General features: G+C 40.1%; 1 protein-coding gene across 1 annotated transcript; it reads right to left on the reverse strand.

Annotated features, from left to right (window-relative positions):
- Nucleotides 1-4,858: 4,858 nt before the first annotated feature.
- LOC121459691 (leucine-rich repeat-containing protein 58-like) lies at nucleotides 4,859-6,058 on the reverse strand. Its single transcript, XM_041669661.1, has 2 exons — nucleotides 5,808-6,058; nucleotides 4,859-5,732 (listed from the first exon to the last, which is right to left on the reverse strand). The coding sequence occupies exons 1-2, from the start codon at nucleotides 6,056-6,058 to the stop codon at nucleotides 4,859-4,861; spliced, it is 1,125 nt and encodes a 374-aa protein (XP_041525595.1).
- Nucleotides 6,059-22,619: the final 16,561 nt, after the last annotated feature.

Genomic DNA, 22,619 nt, shown 5'->3' on the forward strand with positions numbered 1-22,619 from the left:
TCCCCTTCAGCCTATAGGAAAACGGTGATACAACATGCTATATACCTCAGTGACAATATTTTCCTAAGATGCTATAACTTCTCTTGTCCTTTGTGGTAGCATATACATTTAAATAAAACACCATATAAAAGATACACTTCTTTTCTGGGGGCAGGGTAGCGGTGGTGCTTGATCCTTGGTTCCAGAGGGCTCTTATCTCCTGGTACAGTATGATTAAGATTCCCTCCCCAGAACCGCCCCCCCCCCCCGAGAAACCAGCAGGCCTGTGGTGGCAAAGGAATCTCTCAGGATCAGACTTTCTCCTTCAAGTCAATGCAGAAGACCACATGGCCATTACTGACAATTTACCATATAATATACTTTATGTACTGTATTTTGAGTTAAATGGAAGAGTTAAGGCACTTACTCTCAGACCACAAAGGATACTGCTACCAACTATACTATCAAAAAGATTACACGATGATGAAAATATAAAACTACATGCTACTGAATCAATGTTACATAATATTAAATGCTTAGCATGCAGAAGATGAAGCTAACTAAACACTTCTTTTCTAAGCAAAGAAACAGAGTTACATGCTATAAGTCCCACACCTGAAGCCTACACAGCACCCTTCACCAGGGTCACACAGTACCCTTCACCAGGGTTACACTGCCTAGCCTAACTTAAAAAAGCAGTACGTTGATTTAAATGGAGAGCAATACTTAAAATGTACTTTTAGATGAAAGGCAAATCAATTAGGTAAAAATTAGGCACTTGAAACTAAATGCAGCTAAATAATTTTACATATACACTTTTACTGATAGTCATATCTATAAGCACTCACATGGGAACTTAGAGAATAAACATGTTTTTTATGCAAAGAGCTACTTACTAAATGCTTAATTTGCAGTTTAAAAGAAAAAAGCGCGATTCACCAAGGCTACCTGCTGTACTAGTAACGAGGCCAATGAGAAACTATTTTCCAGCTCTGGTAAGAGCAAGGGTAAGAGAAAGCCTACAGCTTGCTGGCTCTACTTTACCAGAGCAATAGAGCAGCCTCCAGCACAGGGACCAATAGAATAATAACAGTATTAAACTCAGTGACCAGGCTATCAGATGCCAGCAACAGACCACTTGGCAAGTCAATTTTAAAACAATTCCTTATTACTCAAAAGAGCTTCACTGACTTAATTTTCCCTATCCTTTGCTGCTTCTAAAGATTTGTTTTTCTTAACATTCAAGCAAGGAGCCTCTTCTTGAGCCTTCATAAACCCAGTATTTGCAGTGTCTGTCAGAACTGGTCTGCACTGACATACTGTACTATTGAGGGTTGCCTTTAATTTTTACTTATATCACCCCCAACTTTCTCATATTTGAAGTCAATTTACAATGTATGGTTTTTTTTGTTTTTTTGTTTTGTTTTGTTTTGGTTTTTCAAGACAGGGTTTCTCTGTGGTTTTGGAGCCTGTCCTGGAACAAGCTCTTTTAGACCAGGCTGGTCTCGAACTCACAGAGATCCGCCTGCCTCTGCCTCCCGAGTATATTAGTGACAAAAATTTAAACATCAAGACTTTCAGACCAGGAGGCCCCTCTGGCATACTTCTACTGAGCTGGGTCCGTGATTTACACCTGTGACTCGAGCAGCTGGGAAGCTGAGCCAAGACTGGGCTACACACAGTAAGTTCAAGGCTAGCCTGAGCTACACAGCCAAGCCCTGTCTCAGAAAATAAAATAGCTGTATTATGAAAATTAGCCCTTGTCAATTCTGAAACTCTAAGAGTTCATTAGCTGTATAAATAATGGAATTCATAACCAGCGAGACAGACTACGACTGCTACGGCATTCAGCTGACTTCAGAAGATGATCAGAATTCTAAATGGCCAATTCCTATCTCACTAAGCTAATGTCTATTATCAGTTTTCTAAAAAAGGAAAAGGATGAAAAAGGAAGAAAAAAAGATTTTAGCAATCATTGGCAGCTCTTGTAAAGGATAAGGCCAAAGATGGATTAAAAACAAAAAAAAAAAAGTAAAACAGCAGTTGTGAAACGCTGCTATAGTGAGTCCCCTTACCTTTTCCTCAAAATAGTGTAGTAGGATAATTTTTTTTATTTAGGAATTTTCTTCCTGTGTTTATCGAAGTGATGTTTGTACTGCTAGCATAGTTAATTGTACAATAGAAGTTATAGTCTTTGTACTTCCCAAGTATGCAGCTGTAAGCTGCAGACTGCTGGATTAGGACAGGCAGTGACACTTGGGCAGTATCCAAGTGTCAAACTTGTAAATGCTTTGTAATTAGATGACTTTACTTAAACAACATAGATTATTTTCATGGAAAATGCTCAGATGATGGGACCCTATTCTTCTGGTTTAAATACTTCTAGTTTTTTGATTGACAATCCTCTAGTACTAAGTGATAGCTTGAGTAGCCTTTTAGGAATTACTTGTAAATAGCCTTGTAAATAGAGCATCTAATGCTACTCTTTCCGCTTCCTAGAGAGAAGCTGTACTGTTTCATCTGTCATAAATGTAAATATTCCCGCCAGTGGCATGTAGATGTATCTATCCTATGGAGTTCTTTCAATGAAGTGTTTTTTAAATGTGTAGTTAAACTCTGTGAACAATGAGCCAGGTCAGCGTGTAGCTGTCTTTTGGGCAGGGGTTGGGTTTATAGGGATAGATGCAGGGCCTTGTACATGCTAAGCAAGCTACAGTCAACGCCTAGCATAGATAGCTTTTATAAAGTCTGCAGCCACGAAACTCTCGTGTTTCATGACATAACACAAACACACACAAACCTTGAATTACCCTATAATCTACTAATATAATCTACTAAAATAAAAGCAATATATAAAAGAAACCTACCATGCAAATATTGTCGGCATACAGCTGGCTTCTAACAAAGCACTCTTCAAGATCACGGGCGCCCTAATGTGATCTGAACCTACTGTTAGCGCTTACCAACCAGTCTTCATGCTACTACATACAGGCTGCTTATTCGATCATCAGTATTGAGAGTCAGTGTTTCCTAATTCCAACTTAAAGTTTTAACATTAGTTTTTATTGCGTAATCAACTAGCTAGCAAATCTGTTAATTTCCAATGACAATAATTTGTGTTGCTACTTTTCTCCTACACTTTAAGGATACAACATTTAGCGTTTTCTGTTCTGTTTTATTGATATTTCTTTCTCAGTGCTCAACGGTTCTATGAGATGAACATAATGAGCTCCACTTCTGACTATCTTTGAATAGTCATGTTATGTTATCTAGTTGTAGTTTTTCTTTCAAATGCAGAGGAAGTTTTGGTTTAGTATATAGTAAAAGCAAAGGAGACACATTTTGGTGTGGGAGAATTGTCTGTATTCTGTCAATCATGTTTTAAATAAACGCTGATTGGCCAGGCAGAAAGTATATATAGGTGGGAAAACCAGACAGGAAGTAGAAATGATATAATGAGAACAGGAGAATTCTGGGAAGGAGGAAGTTGATTCCTCCCACTCCTGCCCAGATCACCGAAGCAGCAGGATGTGATCTGTCTCACTGAAAAAGGTTCTGAGCCACATGGCTAACATAGATCAAAAAAATGGGTTAATCAAGGTGAGAGAGTTAGCCAGTGAGAGGCTAGAGCTAATGGGCCAATCAGCTTTATAACTTAGAGAGCTATGTGTGATTTTTCTCTGGGACTAAACAGCTGGGGATACCGGGCAGGACAGAAAACCCCAACAAACGAGCCAGCCCCCTTGATGGTTAAAATCCACCCCCACCCTAACCCACCCCCACTTTGAGACAAGTTTTCATGTATCTATCCCAGGCTGGCCTCAACCTTACAATGGCGCCCAGGCTAACTCTGAACTCATCTTCTGCCTCTACCTCCTAGTGCTGGTTTGGAGGTATGCACAACCATGGCCAACTTTTCTTGATTTAGTCCACGATTATAAAGCAGTTTTTCTTAGATCACTTGCCATCTAGATTTCCTGTTGGGAAATATTATTATAGATTATTCTATCTTTTGGCAAATAGATTGATCACTCCCATAAGTGTAAAAGCCATGCTTACAAGAGATCATTGCAATTAGCAAAATGAAGTTAAGATGGTCATGGAGGCAGGTGGTGGCACGCACCTTTAATGCCGGCAACAGGAGGTGGAGGCAGGTGGATCTCTGAGTTCCTGGCCAGCCCATTCTACATAGAGTTCCAGGCCTGTATGGCTCGGGTATTATCTACATAGTTCTTTACCTAGCCTGTTAAAGCACATTTCCAAGTGTTCTGCAGAGTTTCAGGTTGCAGGCTTCTCTGAAATCATTTCTAGAATAAGGTTCCATACCCTCGCTATGATTAAGGCACTGTAACACATCACAACTAGACTTCATATAGTTTGTAACAATCACACAAAACAAGAGCTGAAGTTTAAATTCCATTTAAAAGGGATAGTCCTCACAGTACCAGTTGGTTGGTCAGAAAGGCTCAAGAAGGGATGACGCTCATCCTATTTACAGCCTAGTGTTCAGCACAGATCAGGACAACTCTGGAAGCACAATTGTGATGACTGACATCTTAGTCAACCCAATGGCCCCAGGTAACACCACTCCAGGCTGATTGTGACTGCTCCTCAGAGTGTACCATTCTTCTAGTGTTTGAGCAAAGACTTAGTAAAAATTGTGACCAACCAGCTGATGAATTCTGAACTGCCATGCAGAATAAATTACACTCAAAGGACCTAAGCACGGAACTGGACTCTTTCTAAACAGATAGATCACTGCAACTCTTACATGGACAGTCAAGATGAAAACACTAAGGCTTCCAATCAACTTCAAGCTTCATTTTCCTTTTGAATCATCTTTGCTTAGTGTTTTAGCATTGTCAACACCCACTGCTGGTCAACCAAGAAGGACCTTCTGCATCCTGTGCGCGGCAACACTGGCCTCATCTTCTGAGTCAGACTCACTCTGGGACGTGGAGCTGTGCGAGGCAGAGCTGCAGGGGGAAGAGCATTCTGGAGAACACAAATAGTGCATCAGGGGGAGGCGGTACTTCCCACAGAAGTCCACAAACTTAATTTGTCTGACACAGCAGTCAAAATAGACTCCGCCACATTTTGGGTTTGGGCAATTGCTGGCTGAACCCAAGTATCTAAGGAGATTCCCAGGAAGATCATAGGGAGTGTAAGAAACACTTCGGATCTTAATGGTCCTTGCAGCTAATTCCAGAAGAGTTGGAGGGTCATATGTTAAATCCCTAACAAAACGGACAACCAATGGATTTCCTCGCAAACTCAACTCTTCCAGATGAATAAGGTTGAGGATCTCACGAGGCAGATATGTCAGTAAGTTATTGTGAAGACTCAGGGAACGAAGGGAATGCAACTGTGAGAGCTGAGGAGGCACACTCTGGATTTTGTTGTCACATAACACCAAGTAATTCAGAGAAGGAAGATGTGCTAATTCTGGTGGGATTTCTTTAATGAAGTTTCCTCCAAGGTATAAGCATTCTAAACTCTGCAAGTTCTCGATCTCGGCAGGGATGCTCTGCAGCTGGTTGCCGCCCAGGCTGAGGGTCTGCAGCGCCCGCAGCTCCAGCAGCGAGGGGGGCACCTCCTGGAAGCAGTTGCCGCTGAGGTTGAGAACCTGGAGGCTGCGGCAGAGCGGCAAGCGGGCCAGGCCCTTGGGCAGCGAGCCTGGGCCGCCGAGCCGGTTGTTCCTGGCCAGCAGCGTGCGCAGGCCGCTCAACGTCAGCAACTCGGGCCCCAGCGCCCTGAGCGCGTGGCCGCTCACGTCCAGGAGCTGGAGGTGCGGGAAGCCGCCGCCCAGCGCCCGCAGGCCGCTCAACGTCAGCAACTCGGGCCCCAGCGCCCTGAGCGCGTGGCCGCTCACGTCCAGGAGCTGGAGGTGCGGGAAGCCGCCGCCCAGCGCCCGCGGCAGCGACGTCAGCCGGGTGTAAGGCAGCAGCAGCCGCAGCAGCGCCTCCCGCGAGCCGCGCCGCTCCTCCGCGCGCGCCTCCAGCTCCGACTCCAGGGCCTTGGCCGACGCCTTAAGGCGGGACCAGTTGAGTTCGGCATCCCCGATCGCGGCCTCCTCCATCCCGCCCAAAGCCCAGGCTGCCGCCGCCGCCGCGACCCAGCGGCGCGCCCCGGAACCTCACGCCGAGCGCGGCGTCAGAAGTGGCCTAGAGTGTTTATATTCTTGATTCTGATGAGATCTTGCAGTTCTAACTCCTTCCGTGGTCATTGAAATACAGAAAAGCACTTGAGAGAGACAGGGTAAAATAAGCATTGGGGTGGAGCGCCTCTCGTTATGCCCTCATGGAGAATCCAAACTGAGATAAAAACTGAGCAAAAACAGGCCAGTGGAAATATAGCTACACATGTACCCAACCAACATCGCTGGCCTCCTTCCAAACTACAGGTGCTTGTAATCTATCCGTGAATGGCTGGTACTTTCTACCTTAGGGTGTAGGTGGTGTCTCGGTACAGCCTATTGTTATAAACGAGAATCATCAAGACGAATCTTCTGATGGGCAGAAACCTGGCTATAAAAGAGGCAAATCATGAACTGGAAGCATAAGACTTCCAATGCAAAAAATAAAAACTAAACCTGTTTACATAAAACACAATCAGTCAAGAGACGAGTAGGAGGGACAGACGTAGTAGTGCTTTATCTGTATCTGTCACACAGTTATGTACTTTTAGAGCAGTAGGAAACAGGAACGCGCCACTTGCAGGTTTGCAGGACTGCACTTGAATGCAATGCCCTCCAGTCATCTGAACGGGTGTTATTATGTCCACTCTATGCAGACCTCCCTTTTTCTCCACCTGAGAGGAAATGGCAGCATTTGTAGATCATTGTCCAGCCTTGTCATCCTCACGACACAGGGACAACAATCTGAGATGGAGGAAGGCAAATGCTTGATCAGTGGAGAAGGGGAAAAGAATCTGATGATTAGTTTTAGTTCATTGAGCAATGTATTTAATCCCTATAAGTTCAAGTTTTTTTTCTATATACAATAAAAGTATCTGTAAAATAATGGAAGAAATAAAAGCAACACAAAGTAACTTACTGATACTTTGTTGACCTCCATTTATACATCGTGAAGGAGGAGTCAATATATTCTAGTATGCTTATTTCTGGACAAGGAAAATGAATTCCAATAAAATAGAGCATATGGTTCAGAAACTATTACTATTAGCCACCTTAAAGTTTTCTTTTTTTCTTTTCTTTTTTCTTTTTCTTTTTTTAACCATTCCTGAGATCTTTCTGAGTATGAGCAAGCTTCATAAGTGGGAAGCTCACAAAGAGAATACTGATATGTTGTCCTGGTTTTTAAAAGAGCAGTTGTTAAGTCAATTCACACACTGTGTCTATACTATATACAAGAAAGTTCCGACAATAGCTACCACACAAGAAGACATGATAGTTAGGGCGCTGATCCAGAGAATACACTAGTTAATAAAGTTAACTTTATAAAGTTTACTTGAGAAAATATAATGCACTATAAATTAAAATATGACACCATTTCAGAAAACCCAGTGTTGAACTGAGGAATTTTCATTGTCATACAGTCATTTGCTAATACTTAGGACACGATTAATTCTTTACAAGTCTGAAACAAAGAAGAGAGAAGAAAAACAGAAGAAAAAATCATGCACAATCAAAGATGCCTTATAAAATTTAAATAGCTAAACCAGAGTTGAGTGTTAGCAACAACTGATAGAGAGAAGACATCTCAGTGTGCCTGAGAGAGTCACTTAGACAGCAGCATAACCAAACCATCCATTTTCTCAAGGGCACACTTCTCTAGGAACTGCAAAACTGATGGTTGGAGAAAGATCTCATTTCCTGGATGAGGCTCTAATCCTATGTGGTCAGCTCTAAATACTTGCAAATAAGGGCAAAACTAACTGGAGTGTGTGTGTGTGTGTGTGTGTGTGTGTGTGTGTGTGAGAGAGAGAGAGAGAGAGAGAGAGAGAGAGAGAGAGAGAGAGAATAGAAGTAATTGTGAAGATGAGATGGGGGCAAGGGGGGAGCTGGAGAAGTGAGAAAAAAGAATTACACAGAATGTGAAGACACTTTTTTTTTCCTGTATGAGCTCAAATAAAGAAAGAGAAGGAAGCAACAGTTTGGGAGCTGAAGTTGGTATCATTTCTTAATTCACTTTCTAAAACCATCCCTTCCAATCCCCCAAGAACGCTGAATTTCCAGCTGACAGTATCCCTGAGAACAAGACCTTTACCCTAGAATTCTCATTGTTGTACTTCTTTTCTTCTTCCTTTTTGTTTCTTTTTCTTCTTCTTCTTCTTCTTCTTCTTCTTCTTCTTTTCAGTTAGTTTTGTTTTAAGAATTCACCTTCACATCACTACACAATAAAGGAGAACAGCAATTTGGTGTCCCATGCATAAGCTGTGATTTTTCCTGCTGAGATTATTAAGGTTCAGCTGTGCACAAATGGACACATCTTATCTGAACGTTCATGGAACTGTTCTATAAAGCATTTGCACATGACTAAGTCTGTGAGGGATTAATCCATCACACCTTAATACATAAATCTACATTTCTGAAAATCTTGTTGGTAGGATTACTGCTATTCTGTCCTCCAGGTAACAGTAGTCTTGGTTCTGTCTTCTCTAAAAGGCTGCTCTGAAGTGTGCACAATACAAAATGATTTATGTATTTTGTGATTTACTCTCTTTGCAGGGAATATAATTTTAACATTGAAGACTTTAAAGTCCTAAACATACATTAGGCATGTTAGGTTTAGAGTAACCTGTGTGGTGTTATGTCTAGCGTGTGTAGTACATAAAGGTCAGAATGGGGGGGGGGCAAATCAGAAAGAGGCACCACTGATAAAGGGGATATCACTTCCATCCTTTCGTCTGGTCTGCGCTGTGAAATTTGTTTCAGTAATTCTGGTAGCCAGTTTCTGGTTCCAAGATCCTCATTAATGAAAGAGACACAAAACATTGAGAGGTAACCAAGTCATAGATCCTAGGGTAAACTTTTAATAAATGTTATAATTCTACACAGGAAATCTTTTTGTTGGTTTTTTTTTTTGAAGCCAAGAAAATGAAATCTAAGTCTGTATTTAATCTTAAACTAAAGATAAAATCTAGAATATATATTGTGAGTTTGAACATCATGAGTGTGTACATATGCATGTATGTGTTTGTGTTTTGTGTGTGTGTCTCTGTAAATGTGCATGTGTTTTGTGTGTGTGTGTCTGTATATGTGTATATGTTTTGGGTGTGTTTGTGCACGTGTGTATGTATTTTGTTGTGTGTGTGTGGTTTCTCTAAAATGAAGCTAATGGCATTAATTTTATAATCTGATTTATAAGCTAACACCACTTTTCTCTGAACCTTAGTCCTTCATATTTGATAGTATCACATAAATTAACTCACAGAAGAACACAATATAATCTTAGTTCTCTCTTAAAAATGAGGAAAGCTGAGAGATTAATGAATATGTTGCTTAACATCACACTGTTGTAGAGTTTGAATACAAGCAGATTTAGAATTTGAATTATGTACATCCTGGACATACAGTTATACTCATAATCACTGGAGATTTTTCACGCTTAGAATTCCTGACTAAATAGAGTGCATATATTCAATGGTACATGCTCAAAATTTACTGATATGCTATGTAATTTAAAATGTTTCAAGAAAGAATAGATGACTGGGAGAATATTGTATGATAACGCTTTTCTTTTCCCAGAGGGAGAATTATAAGCCCATGAGAGATATAGTTTTAAGACATTTTAAATAAATTTTTGGCTGTTCATTTATGTGTATGTGCATGTGCCAGCTTGGGTTTGTTCAGCATGAGTGAGTAGATGCCCAGAGAAACCAGAAGAGGGTAGCAGATACCCTGGAACTGAAACTGCAGGCAGCTTTGAGCCAACAAATCTAGACGGGACCAGATTCAGACACTGAGTCTGTGCCTTTGGAAAAGGAACAAGAGCTTTTAGTTGCTGAACTATTGCTCCAGCCCCAAGAGATACTATTAATTGCTAACTAGAAACCGAATGGATTGATGAAAACACACTATTGTGTTTCATGCAAATTATCTTCATCCATTAGCATATAAGAACACATCCCTTGCTCATTAGTCTTAAACTAGCATTTGTTGATCATTCTATGGACACACAGCACCACATTGCATTGCTTCATTACCTGTATCTCTAAGTCACATTTACCCGACAGTTATACAGCGGACAAAATCACAAATGCCATTCTTCTGTTTAACCCTGCTCTAACAGAAGGACATTTTATTGTCACTCTTAACTGAGGTGATTGGATTATTCGATGCACTGTCTGCACTTTTCAACATTAATAACTTAGGAACATGTCTGAGAGATTTAGCCACTACATGTATGAAACCAAAATGAGTTCTCAAATCACACAGAGATACCTCAGCATTGCACTGGGTTTAAGAGCTATTAAAGGAAATTTAACAGATCAGTTTATAAAATCCTAGAAGACTCTCCTTCAAGAAGTATGTTTACATGTCCAATTTTTGACTTCACATTTTTGTAAGTTTAATCTCTTTTTCTCATGCAAAAGTGACTAGCATGTGATCAGCTACTTTACTTGAGTAAAATATCTTTAAGGTCCTGAAACTTATGAACTCCCAGACCTCAGGAACAAAGTCTGCTTTATAGTGATTTATTTCTTATGAGATATAAAAGCTCAATTCTAATTATGAGGATATAATAAATTACCTATTTTGTTCTAACAGAGAAGATCTCAGTCTATATTCAGACTGCCTCAAAACTCATTATGTAGTCCAGGATAGCCACAAATCTATGACAACCTTCTTGTCTCTGCTTCCTAAATGTTGGTATTACAGTATAGAGTCATCATAATTACTTTGGGATGTGATTTCTTAAATAAAAGAATCACTCAACCTCAGCCCTCTGACCAACTATTGTGATTGTGCTAAAATATTTAGTTAAGAGGTAGGATATGTCCTGGTGTGTGAGTAGAAGTCAATAGATCTGTTGGGTAGACACATGGGAGAGTGGTAAATAGGTATGGACAAGTAGATGTTGAAGGATATACGTAATCAGTAGGCAGATGATGATAATAGGTGCTGATGGATTAATTGATGTGGGAGTGTCATATATCAATCTGTTGATTTCATTGATTAAGCAATAAAGAAACTGCTAGGCCCATTTGATAGGCCCACCCTTAGGTGGGTTGAGTAAACAGAACAGAATGCTGGCAGAAAGAAGCTGAGTCAGGGAGTCGCCATGGTTCTCCCACTCCAGGCAGATGCAGGTTAAGATCATTCCTGGTAAGCCAGCTCGTGGGCTACATACATTATTAAAAATGGGCTAGTCCAGGTGCGAGAGTTAGCCAAGAAAAGGCTAGATATAATGGGCCAAGCGGTGTTTAAAAGAATACAGTTTCCGTGTAATTATTTCGGGTAAAGCTAGCAGTGGGGGCAGCCGGGTGCCGGGGACGCAGCCCGCCGCCCTTGTTTCAACAATTAATACTGGTGAACAGATATACGTAGATAAATACTCCGGCATAGTTCCAGCTAGACAGGCATGAATAGATAGGCGTTGGTGGACAGGTGCTCATGCATAAGTAATAGTAGATAGTTACAGATGACATGGCAGAGGTGTTGCAAACTGAAGAATAGATGCTGGTGAACAGGTAATAGTGGATAAGTATTTGCAGATAGTTTCTTGTGAGTGCGTAGGTCCTGATGAGCATGTGCTGGTGGGTATGTACTGCTGAAGAACTGTTGGTAGATAAGTACTCATATGTAGGTGCTGGTCATTACTACAATAAAGGTCTACTCTCTCGCTCTCTCCTTCGCTCTTTCTTTCTTTTTTTCTCTCTCTCTTCTTCCCTCTACAAAATAAAGATAACGTATATTTTTCCTCTCTGTAGTGCAGTATTTATGTTTAAGTTTAAAAAGCTTAAATATTCACTATTTCTTGAACAAAAGGTAACAGAATGAGACTATTATTCTCATGGAAGAAAGCAAAACAGAAACTAATACCTAATTAAGCGTGGGTTCACCAGAGACTTAGAAACCATTGTATTCAAACAAAGCCTTTAATTGGCTCTTATAATTTAACAGGAATAAAACAGTTTCCTTAAATTAAAAACCTTATACTCAAAGTATACATTGTTCATTTATGTTACTGAAAAACTGTTCAGATCTTATTCTTTTGCAGAGTAAGCAGTACTAGAATAGTCGTTCTCCCACAAAGAGCTGTGAATCAGCTGTGTGTGATCAGCTATTGATACTAGAAACATGGAACACCCTCAAAGTGCACCTGTCTTCTACCTGAGGACCATTTTCTGAGCAGAGTCTCAAGCGCTGTGATGCAAAGGCTCATATTTATGTAACAACGTTTAAGCACTTCCTCAATATTTCTGCACTCATCCCCGGAGCTATCAGTTTATCATTTACATATTGAGACAATATAATTAGGCTCGTGATCAATTGGAGCACCAGAACTGAGTCTTTACTAGTGTAATTGCAGTGCTTTGCTATGCTAGAAAGAAAAGAATGTTTGAACTTAGGTGCATTCTTAATCTTTTAGCCTACCTTATAGTTCATTGAATGAGGCAAACATTTATGTACCTTGAGGGTACATCAAAAAGGGCATGTGAATCTGTCCTGTGTCAAATCATGCGAAACACCTTGCATTCATCCATGACTGGTTGGTTTCTGTATCTCCTTCATTCACAGATGAAAAAAAGTAGCTCTGGAGCTGGAGAGATGGTGCAGTGTTTAAGAGCAAACACTGCTCTTGTAGACGCCTCAACTTGGTTTTTAACACTCACATTAAATGGCATACAAGCAACTAAAACGCCACTGACAGTAGATCTCACAGCATCTTCTGGACTGGGGGTCTCTACTCAAACCTACACACACGAACACAAGCACACACACACACACACACACACACACACACACACACTTAGAAATTTAAAGATACTTTTAAAAAGGTAATCCTCATAGATATCCTCTACAAATATAATCTTAGTATTATTATAATATTCTTCAAGGCAATGTTTTATATTTTTCTTACTATTTTTCATACTATTATAATATTAAAAATATAAAATGATTTGCTAAAGAGCAGACATGATCTAAAAATATATATAACATTGTCCTGGGTGCATGAAAGGTCTAAGGGTTTTCTAACAGACAGGGCTTTTTAACAGTCAAGACAGTTTCTAATTAGCTTCCTGGTGAATGCTCACTCAGAAGCTGGCTTGCCACACACTTGCTGAATCCCATAGATTCATCCAGGAGAAAGACAAAGAGCCCAATTCAATTTGGAGAGTTTAGAGCTCACATTTTGAGCCTGAGAAAGATTAGCATGATGCTGGCAACTCCTATTTGCAGTCTCTCATGGCATTGGACCAAGGGAGCCACATGACAGACAGCACAAGCAGTGGGTCTTACTATCATTGCGAATCAAACTCTAAACTATTGCCAAATAACATCATAGCTTATATGTGTACCCAAAGGCAGAGGGGAAGTTTAATGGGAAAATTTCAGTACTTTCATGTAATATATAAGAAATATTTACATGGCAGCCTTCTGATAATACTACCTACTCGACATTGAGCTTATAATTCATGTTCCTAGAGAAGCTAAATAAGAAGGTGAATCCAAAGACAAACAAACAAAGACAAACAAAGGCATCCTCCTGAATATTAACCTTCATCAGGCGATGAAAGGAGACAAAGACAGAGACCCACATTGGAGCACCGGACAGAAATCTCAAGGTCCAAAACAGGAGCAGAAGGAGAGAGAGCACGAGCAAGGAACTCAGGACTGCGAGGGGTGCACCCACACACTGAGACAATGGGGATGTACTATCGGGAACCCACTAAGGCCAGCTGGCCTGGGTCTGAAAAAGCCTGGGATAAAACCGGACTAGCTGAACATAGCGGACAATGAGGAATACTGAGAACTCAAGAACCATGGCAGTGGTTTTTGATCCTACTGCACGTACTGGCTTTGGGGGAGCCTAGGCAGTTTGGATGCTCACCTTACTAGACCTGGATAGAGGTGGGCGGTCCTTGGACTTCCCACAGGTCAGGGAACCCTGATTGCTCTTCGAGCAGATGAGGGAGGGGGACTTGATCAGGGGAGGGGGGAAATGGGAAGCGGTGGCGGGGAGGAGGCAGAAATCCTTAATAAATAAATAAATTAAAAAAAAATTCCATGGAGGAGTAAGCAGCACTCCATCCAGGCTCGGGATAGAGGACAAGTGAATGTCACCTAGCTGCTCCAAATAGATACTTCCAAGTTATCAAGGCACTGCAACCAAGCCAATGGGATGAAAGAGATTGCCATATATTGGCAAGTGACAACCAAAAGACAAGAAGATATAAAGTGTTCCAGGGGATGAGTGGAAATAAGTAAATTGATGATTATTCACCAACAAATATGAAAGTGCTCCACCATTTGAACAATTTCCATGGCTACCACAATACAGACTGGTTTAATGCTGCCCCATTGTCTGCAATCGTCATTTATCCGTTTCTAGATTTGGTAGATTTTTTTTCCTGACTCTGTCTCTAAAGGAGTATTATTGACAACTGGGTCTTGCATTTGTTTTTTTGATCACTGAGCCAATAATTTTCAGAATACTGCTGTGTACCCAGGGCATGTTTAGTAAACATTTCATTAATGGAGAGCAGGTGAGCAAACATGAAACCAAGTCACATGCTGGGCTACATAACATGTCTCTCACCTCACAACTCAGTTAAACCTTCTTCGCTACTGAATCACAAGACTGACGAGCAGTCAATATGTACTTATACATAAATGTCCTGAAAAAGCAGATCTCCTTTCTCTGGTAGTTATTAGACAATGGCTCTGTCCGGGGTAATGGTTACAAGGATTGATGGCTTGTGCACATTAATGACTAGCATAGTAGCATAGGAGATACAACCTACAATGTTTTATTGATTTCAGGACTAAGTCAATTGGGTTATTTTTCAAAAGTTTTTTTCTTTAATCAAAAATTAGACAAAGCATCCTCTTACCTCTTTTTTATTTTTTATTGATTTTTATTCAGCTCTACATTTTCTCTGCTTCCCTCCCTACCTCTCCCCTCAACTTCAACTCTCCTCCAAGATCCCCATGCTCCCAGTTTACTCAGGAGATCTTGTCTTTCTACTACCCATGTAGATTAGATCTATGTAAGTCTCTCTTAGGGTCCTCATTGTTGTCTAAGTTCTTTGGGATTGTGATTTGTAGGCTGGTTTTCTTTGCTTTAGGTTTAAAATCCACTTATGAGTGAATATATGTGATAATTGTTTTTCTGGGTCTGGGTTACCTCACTCAAAATGATGTTTTCTATCTCCATCCATTTTCCTGCAGAATTCAAGCTGTCATTATTTTTTTCTCTTTTGAAGAACGGATAAGGACAATGTGGTACATTTACACAACTGGGTTATTTTTAAAAGGTACTTTATTTCTTATATGAGAATCATTTGCTGAATGTCAATATCATCTCTATTTGTTCATATTTTTCTGCCATCAGGAGAATGGGTTTAGTTTATTGTTTGAGTCCTGCACAGAGCTGCAGCTCTTCTGGATGCATTTCCTAAACACTCTTTCAAAATTCCTACTTAGCAAATTAATTTTCTGAGAGCAACAACATATACCAATGCCCCTGTCCACACACCAGTGAGTCAGATTCCTACTCTTCTTGTTATACATTTTCCTTGAAAATTCATTTTATGGTTGTTAGTAGAGAAAAAAAACTCACAACAATAACAAACCACAGAGTTCGCTTTGGTTTGAATTCCTTCATGGCTATCTCAAAGTGAAACCAATAGAAGCAAAATGTGGTTGATTTGCTTACAGAAGCTATACTGTGGGATGGGAGCCCTAGAGTTTGAGGATGCAGAGGTGGGTAGTACAGGTTTTTCTGTCATGACAAGTCCACCTTTGGTGTAGTTGTATATAACATAAATTTCTCAAGAACCTCTGATTTTACATGCATTAAACACTAATTGGTGAATGAAATTCAATAGTATGAAATAGTTAAATATAAGGGCATCTAGAGCTTGGAGGACTGCTATAGTGTTTTTTTTTTTTTGCCTCATAGGGCTATCTGTGAAAACTAAACAAAAGAAAACAACAAAATGGTGTCAATTATTGATAGTAGGTAAAAGAAATAACTAGATTTCAGTTTTAGAAAATTAAGATTGTAAAGCTCATATTGCAAATTCCTCACTTCTCAGTTCTCAGAGTGTTAAGTCATTTTCTCAAATGCCAGTTGTTTGAAGAGACCTATGACTTCATTTCCCATGAGGAATTCTCAATATCATATTCTTCTCCTCCTGTCATTTAGAGTATGAGCATAAGTAATGCTAGATATTGGATGTTGTCTATCACAGCTGCTTGAAGGTATGGTCGCCACACTATGAAGACAATGAGTGACAGTATTGATAGGAATCAGAATCACTTAGGAAACACACCTCTGGAGGTGTTTGTGTGTGTGTCGGGGGATGTATTTCCTGAAAAGATATTAATGCTGGCAGTGCAATTCCATGGGCTGGGGTCCCAGATCGCATGGAAAAGATAAATTAGGGTGTGAGGAGTGAACATTAGTTCCTCTGCCTCCTGCTTACAGACAGAGCGTTAGCAGCAACCTGACTCTCTTGATGCTACACTTGCCCCACCATACTGGAGTCCATTGTCAAACTGGGAGTCAGATAAACCTTTCCTCTCTTCAAGCTTATTTCTTTAGGTGCTTTACAGTGGTGAGCAAAATAGCTAGCATTGTCTGTTCACTGATCCCTCACATAAATATCTAAAAAAATGAATGTCAGTCTCTTGGAATCTATTAAAAATTTGAGAGTTCTTAGGTTAATAACGCAGATGCACTTGCAGGCTTTTAAAGCAAAGAGAAAACCAAACCATAAATAATACATGGGAAGAAACGATGAAAATTGGGGGTCAAATTAATGAATAAAAACAAACAAAAATACAGTGAACCAGTATAATGAAGAGTTGGTTCTTTGAAAAGACAAGCAATAGGCAATACTGAAAAAGGCAGAAGCAAGTTATCCATGAGAGAGAAGACATAAAATAATAAAATTAGAAGTAAAAAGGCAAATATTATAACAGGTATCAACAAAATTCAGAAAATAATAAATACATCTTTAGAAAAATCTGTATCCCATAAAATTGGAAAACTTAAGAGGAACGTACAAGTTATGAGATGCACATAACAAACCAAAATAGTGTCAATATGATACAAATATATCCGGAACAAGCAAAAAGTTAAGTTTCCCAGTCAAAATGAAGCCAGGACCAGATAGTCATCACAGAATTTCATCATAACGTCAAGGAAAAATTGACACTTAAACTACTCAGATTAATCTACAAAGTAGAAAAGAACAAGATGCCCAAACTCTTTTTATGAAGTCTTATCTGGATTAAGACAAAGAAAATAAAATGAAAATTTCAGATGGATCTCCCTGATAAACAGAGAGACAAATGTTCTCAAAATCATACTAGAGGGGCTGGAGAGATGGCTCAGTGGTTAAGAGCGTTGCCTGCTCTTCCAAAGGTTCTGAGTTCAATTCCCAGCAACCACATGGTGGCTCACAACCATCTGTAATGAGGTCTGGTGCCCTCTTCTGGCCTGCAGACATACATACAGATAGACTATTGTATACATAAAAAATAAATAAATAAATAAATAAATAAATAAATCATACTAGAAAACTGAATCAAGCTATTTTCAGAAAGACCGTTACCACACCCGAGCTGGTTTGACCCCAGAAGCACAGGGAAGGTTCAATGAATGTAGATCAGTATGCTATCCTTGGCATAGCACAGACTCAAAAACAGGTACCACAGGATCATCTCATCAGGGGCAGGAAAACCATTCCTCAAGCTAATAAAGGCACATATGGCATGCTTATCTCCAATACCATGCTAAATGGAGACAAACTCAGATCCCTATCAAGAGCAAGAACAAGGCGATGGTATCTACTCTCTCTATTCAACACTGTATCTGAGGGCATAGAGTAATAGGACAAGAGAAGGACATAAAAAGTTTAGGAAATTAATTAATAATTAATTAATTATTTTAATTTAAAAAAGGTTAGGAAATCAATAAAGGCATCCCTGTTTTCAGGTGATATGTGAATCACCTTATTTATATAAGAAACCCCAAGGACTCCATTAAAAACTTACATAGTAGTCCAGGCTGGCCTTGAACTCCAGATCCACCTGCCTCTGCCTCCTTCAGCAAATCCTACCGGCCTGCGCCACCAGAGCCGGCTAAAAATATTATGTATACAGTGTTCTGTCTGTGTGTATGTCTGCAGGCCAGAAATGGGCACCAGACCTTATTACAGATGGTTGTAAGCCACCATGTGGTTTCCGGGAATTGAACTCAGGACCTTTGAAAGAGCAGGCAATGCTCTTATCCACTGAGCCATCTCTCCGGCCAGGGAACCCTGATTGCTCTTCAGACTGAAGAGGGAGGGGGAGAGGAGTGGGGGGAGGGGGAGAGGAGTGGGGGAGGGGGAGAGGAGTGGGAGGCTGGGAGGAGGCGGAATTTTTTTTCAATAAAAAAAATTAAAAAAATAAAAAAAAATTAATGCCAACGTTCCTCAAATTATCCCACTAAATAGAGACAGAAGGAACTTTGCTTAATTCTTTTTATGAGGCTACAAGTACCCTGATGTTGGAGGAAGGCCTGTTCGTAGGTTCCCAGCCACCCAGCTAGCTTAAACCTGAAATAAGCACATAGAAACTGTACTAATTAAATCACTGCTTGTCCCATTAAAAAAAAAAACTTACATAGTTATATTTCTACAAGGTAACAAGATGCAAAGTTAACCTCTAAAAATCAGTAGACTTCCTACATACAATGGCAGACTGAAGAAGAAATCAGGGAAACAATCCCAGTCACAATAAAATGAAAAAAAAATGAAATTTATGCTCTGGCAATAGACAGCCTATATATGGTGATTCTGTTGAACTTGTCCATATTGGGTTTCATGGTCTAAGTTGATGAGGATGACTGACCAGGTCTCTTCCTCAAGAGGGCACCAGATCTCATTACAGATGGCTGTGGGCAACAATGTGGTTGCTGGAAATTGAACTCAGGACCTTTGAAAGAACAGGCAGTGCTCTGAACCACTGACCCATCTCTAGCCTGTGAGCCATCTCTCCAGTCCACAATAGGTATTGAATAAATAAAGTGGAAGTAAACCTCACTGATGGAATGAAAACCTCTACCACATAAATGTTAAGTCACCCAATGAAGAAATTGAATAAAAGACCAAAGATGGAAAGACATCCCAAGCTAAGGGATTGGAAGAATCAATATTCCAATAATGACTGTCCAAATACATCCCTTTAACATTAAAATGTGACTTAGAATATCTTACTGTAGATTAGAATCAGTATTCTAAAAGTGATCAGAATACATGGTTCTTAGTATATGATAAAAATAATAACGATAACATGGATAATCTCTTATAAGTGAGTTGATATCTTTCTTATCAGTCTACTTTGTCTAGTGTTGGGGCATCATATTATCAGCCTTAAATTTGTTTTTAAACTCACTTGCCAGTAAATACATCCACTGAAAAGTGATAAGCTGGGCCAATTTAAATAAAAAAAACATTCAGGGTGATTCACAGATATGTGTTTATTGGATATTATTTGTTATATTCAGTTAAAGGTAAATACGAACTCATATGGAAACTTTATGTGTTGATTAAGCTTAGTTGTGAAACTCTCAGGATTAAGAAAATCGCACAGCAGATGCACTAATGCCTTGGTTGTGACGGTGTTTACAGAACTTCACAGAAATGGGAAAACCTACTGAGACAACGGAAAGCATCACTCCAACCACTTCAGGTCGATTCTAAATACATAAACCAATAATTTCCTGTGGGCAGTAAATATGCAAACCAAGCAGATTCTGTCCCCTAAGCTTCTGTGCTGTGGTAGGAGGGCAGCTCCTGGGTGGGTGGGGCAGCTGCTGTAAAAAAGACTGCTGTCAAGTTCTGCTTGGGGTTTTATGACTTTCACTGTGGCACACAAAGAGAAAGAGTCTCCTTCTGCCCTAGAAAAAGTACCTTTCCAAGTGTAGTACTGGACTGAAGAGGTGTTTGAATATTTTCTGAGGTCCGATAATACAAATTTTATTTTTATAGCTTAAGTGAGTCTTACTTGAGCTAATTGGGTTAATGACTAAAGCTGCAACAAAAGATAAAATATAATTGGAGCCTAAGCAGAAATCTACAAAGAACAACCACAACCTTGGTTGAAACATTGACTCACACTTAATGGCTTAGACTTAATTAAATGTTCATTATTAGAGCTATGGAAAGAACAACGGAACCTAGTATAAAAGTCTTGACATGCCCCTACCCCCTCCCATCTACTTCCCTTAAGAATTCAGAAAAGGTCCTTATTTTTCAAGGCTTTGGCTTTTCTTCTCTAACATGAAATAAATCACCCAAGGGATTTGTAAAATAGTGCATATATGCCAAACCGTGGGCTGCGTCGAGGGGCTGACTACTTCGGCCATCCCCAAATGTGACACATATTGTTGTTAGTACTTAGGAAAGGAGGAAAGAAAGCCTTGATAAGTCCTGACAGTTCACAGACCCAGGATCCCACTAGTATGTGGCAGCTGGTACCCATGCACCTCATCTGGAAGCCTTGCCCCAGCTAACACACACCTGTGCAAAGGCAGTAAACTTGAATTGGTTTTATGCTAGTAGGATGCCGATGCTGCTTCTCTGAATCCCAAGCCAGTGCTAGGGCATGTGACCTTCACTCTGTCCCTCCTGGGCCAACTGAAGATACTTGAATACAAGCCAGACTTCACTTGAAGGAGTTCGTGAAACTGTCACAGAAAACAAGAAAGATACAGATTCTTTACCCAAACTTGGTGTCAATCCCAGGACTTCTATTATGCTAGGAAATGCTATGCTCACAATCCCTCAGAAAGCTTCTAGTAAAAGTCTTCAATAGCAGATTTTTTCCAGTTGTAGAAACACAGGAAGATAATTAACTTAATCCCTTATGAAATTTCCTTCTTAATAAGAGAGTATTAAATATTTAGCTGCATGAAAGATTGGTCCTTGGGCTTAAATGTGAAAAAGAAAATACTGAAAGAAAAAAGAAAGGTAAAATTCTGATATACATAATTTTGTCTCTATAGAATTTTTTAAAAAGTATTAATTTTTGCCTATGAGACAATTATTTGGAAATTACCACTGTAATTTTGTTTTAGTTTTAGCAAAATCGGCTTTTTGTAACTCAATTAATTATCTCAATTGCTTCTACGAAGGCAAAAAGAACTCAGTTTCTGTTTGCTAATCTCATGTGCCACCAGTTCCCTGAAGGGGGATTGCAGGCCTCAGACTGTGCCCAGGAGAGGCCATGTACCTCCTTCTCCTGCGGCTGCACTCCCTTTAATCCACTTGATCAGGGCTGAGTACGTGATGATCTTAGTCTAATCCAAGGAACTGACAAGAAATTCATTAATTATGCATTTCATTTATTTCTGTATATGGGGAAATACCTTGTAATGATTGCTTTTATGTCTTTTATTATTCCTCCATCCATCTTTCTATTTATCAATTCAGGTGCTACTTAGTACAGTCATTTACCATGATCATTTATATTCATAAACCTTATCATCCCACATTCTTCCTCTTAGCTGCCCAAATATACATCCAGCTCAGTGACTCTTAATTCATCCTTGGTTGCCCGTACCAAGGAAGCTAGTGAAAACATTGCATTGTGCATTAAATGGACAGATTTTACATTATTAAAGCTATCACAAGTTGGACATAGTAGGAGTACTACTATAATCCTGCCAGGAAAATTGGGCGTGATCTGGCTATAAAAGGGACTCTTTAAAAAACAACAACAAAAAGCTCTAGCTCTACAAGGTCAGTTTCAAAAGTTTGTCATAATTAGCCAAGTGAAGAATACCTGTGAAGACATTGCACGGCAAGGAAACAAGTCCCAGGGAGAGCTAAGATGGGGAACGGAAACTACAAGAAAGTGAGACCCTGTTTCCAGTGTTTGATGTTATAGGAATGCAGAGTTTGAAGATAGTTCCAGGACAGCCTTGGAAGCAGCAGCATTTGTGTAAGAACTGCGCAGGCAATGGGAAAGTGAGCAGTGCAGTACAAAGTGGTCTGGTTTGAGACTTTTAAACAAGAGGTTGCTCCATTCACAGTGGCAGGCAGACACTTGGGATCCCTGTAAGTGCTTGGAAATGGGATGGGTCTGAACTAACTGAAGAGGAGCTTGTAAAAAAGGGTTCTAACTTTTCTGAGGTTATAAGTGAATGAATGGGCGTTTCGCTGGTAGCCCCTCACAGATCTTACGGTAGTTCCAGAAGTCACATGCTCGTAAGCATTGTTCCAGCTGCCCCATTATGGAAACAGTGGGGCGGAGAGGAAAAGATGCAGGAAGGATGCATCTTGACAGCCAATTGTAGTTCTTATCTCTAGAGCTGGTAGAGAGGGGCCTATTCGGGAATATGCTGCTCTTGCCAGTGGCAGCTGGCAATTAATGCTGAAATGTGACTTCCAGCTTGTAAAGAACCGAGGATTTCTCTGCGCGGATTTAAAGAGAGTTGGCGCACACTCAGTTT

This window comes from Microtus oregoni, unplaced genomic scaffold, assembly GCF_018167655.1.
Source record: "Microtus oregoni isolate MIOR12 unplaced genomic scaffold, Mior012 000019F_ref0000042, whole genome shotgun sequence".
Classification (NCBI taxonomy): domain Eukaryota; kingdom Metazoa; phylum Chordata; class Mammalia; order Rodentia; family Cricetidae; genus Microtus; species Microtus oregoni.

What these genes read in the sequence shown, in the direction of transcription:
- LOC121459691 (XM_041669661.1), bottom strand. Translation starts at nt 6,058, where the DNA reads ATGGAGGAGGCCGCGATCGGGGATGCCGAACTCAACTGGTCCCGCCTT. An exon ending in CTGGGGCCCGAGTTGCTGAC is followed by an intron (nt 5,733 to 5,807) that starts GTTGAGCGGCCT and finishes CCACGCGCTCAG; the next exon opens with GGCGCTGGGGCCCGAGTTGC.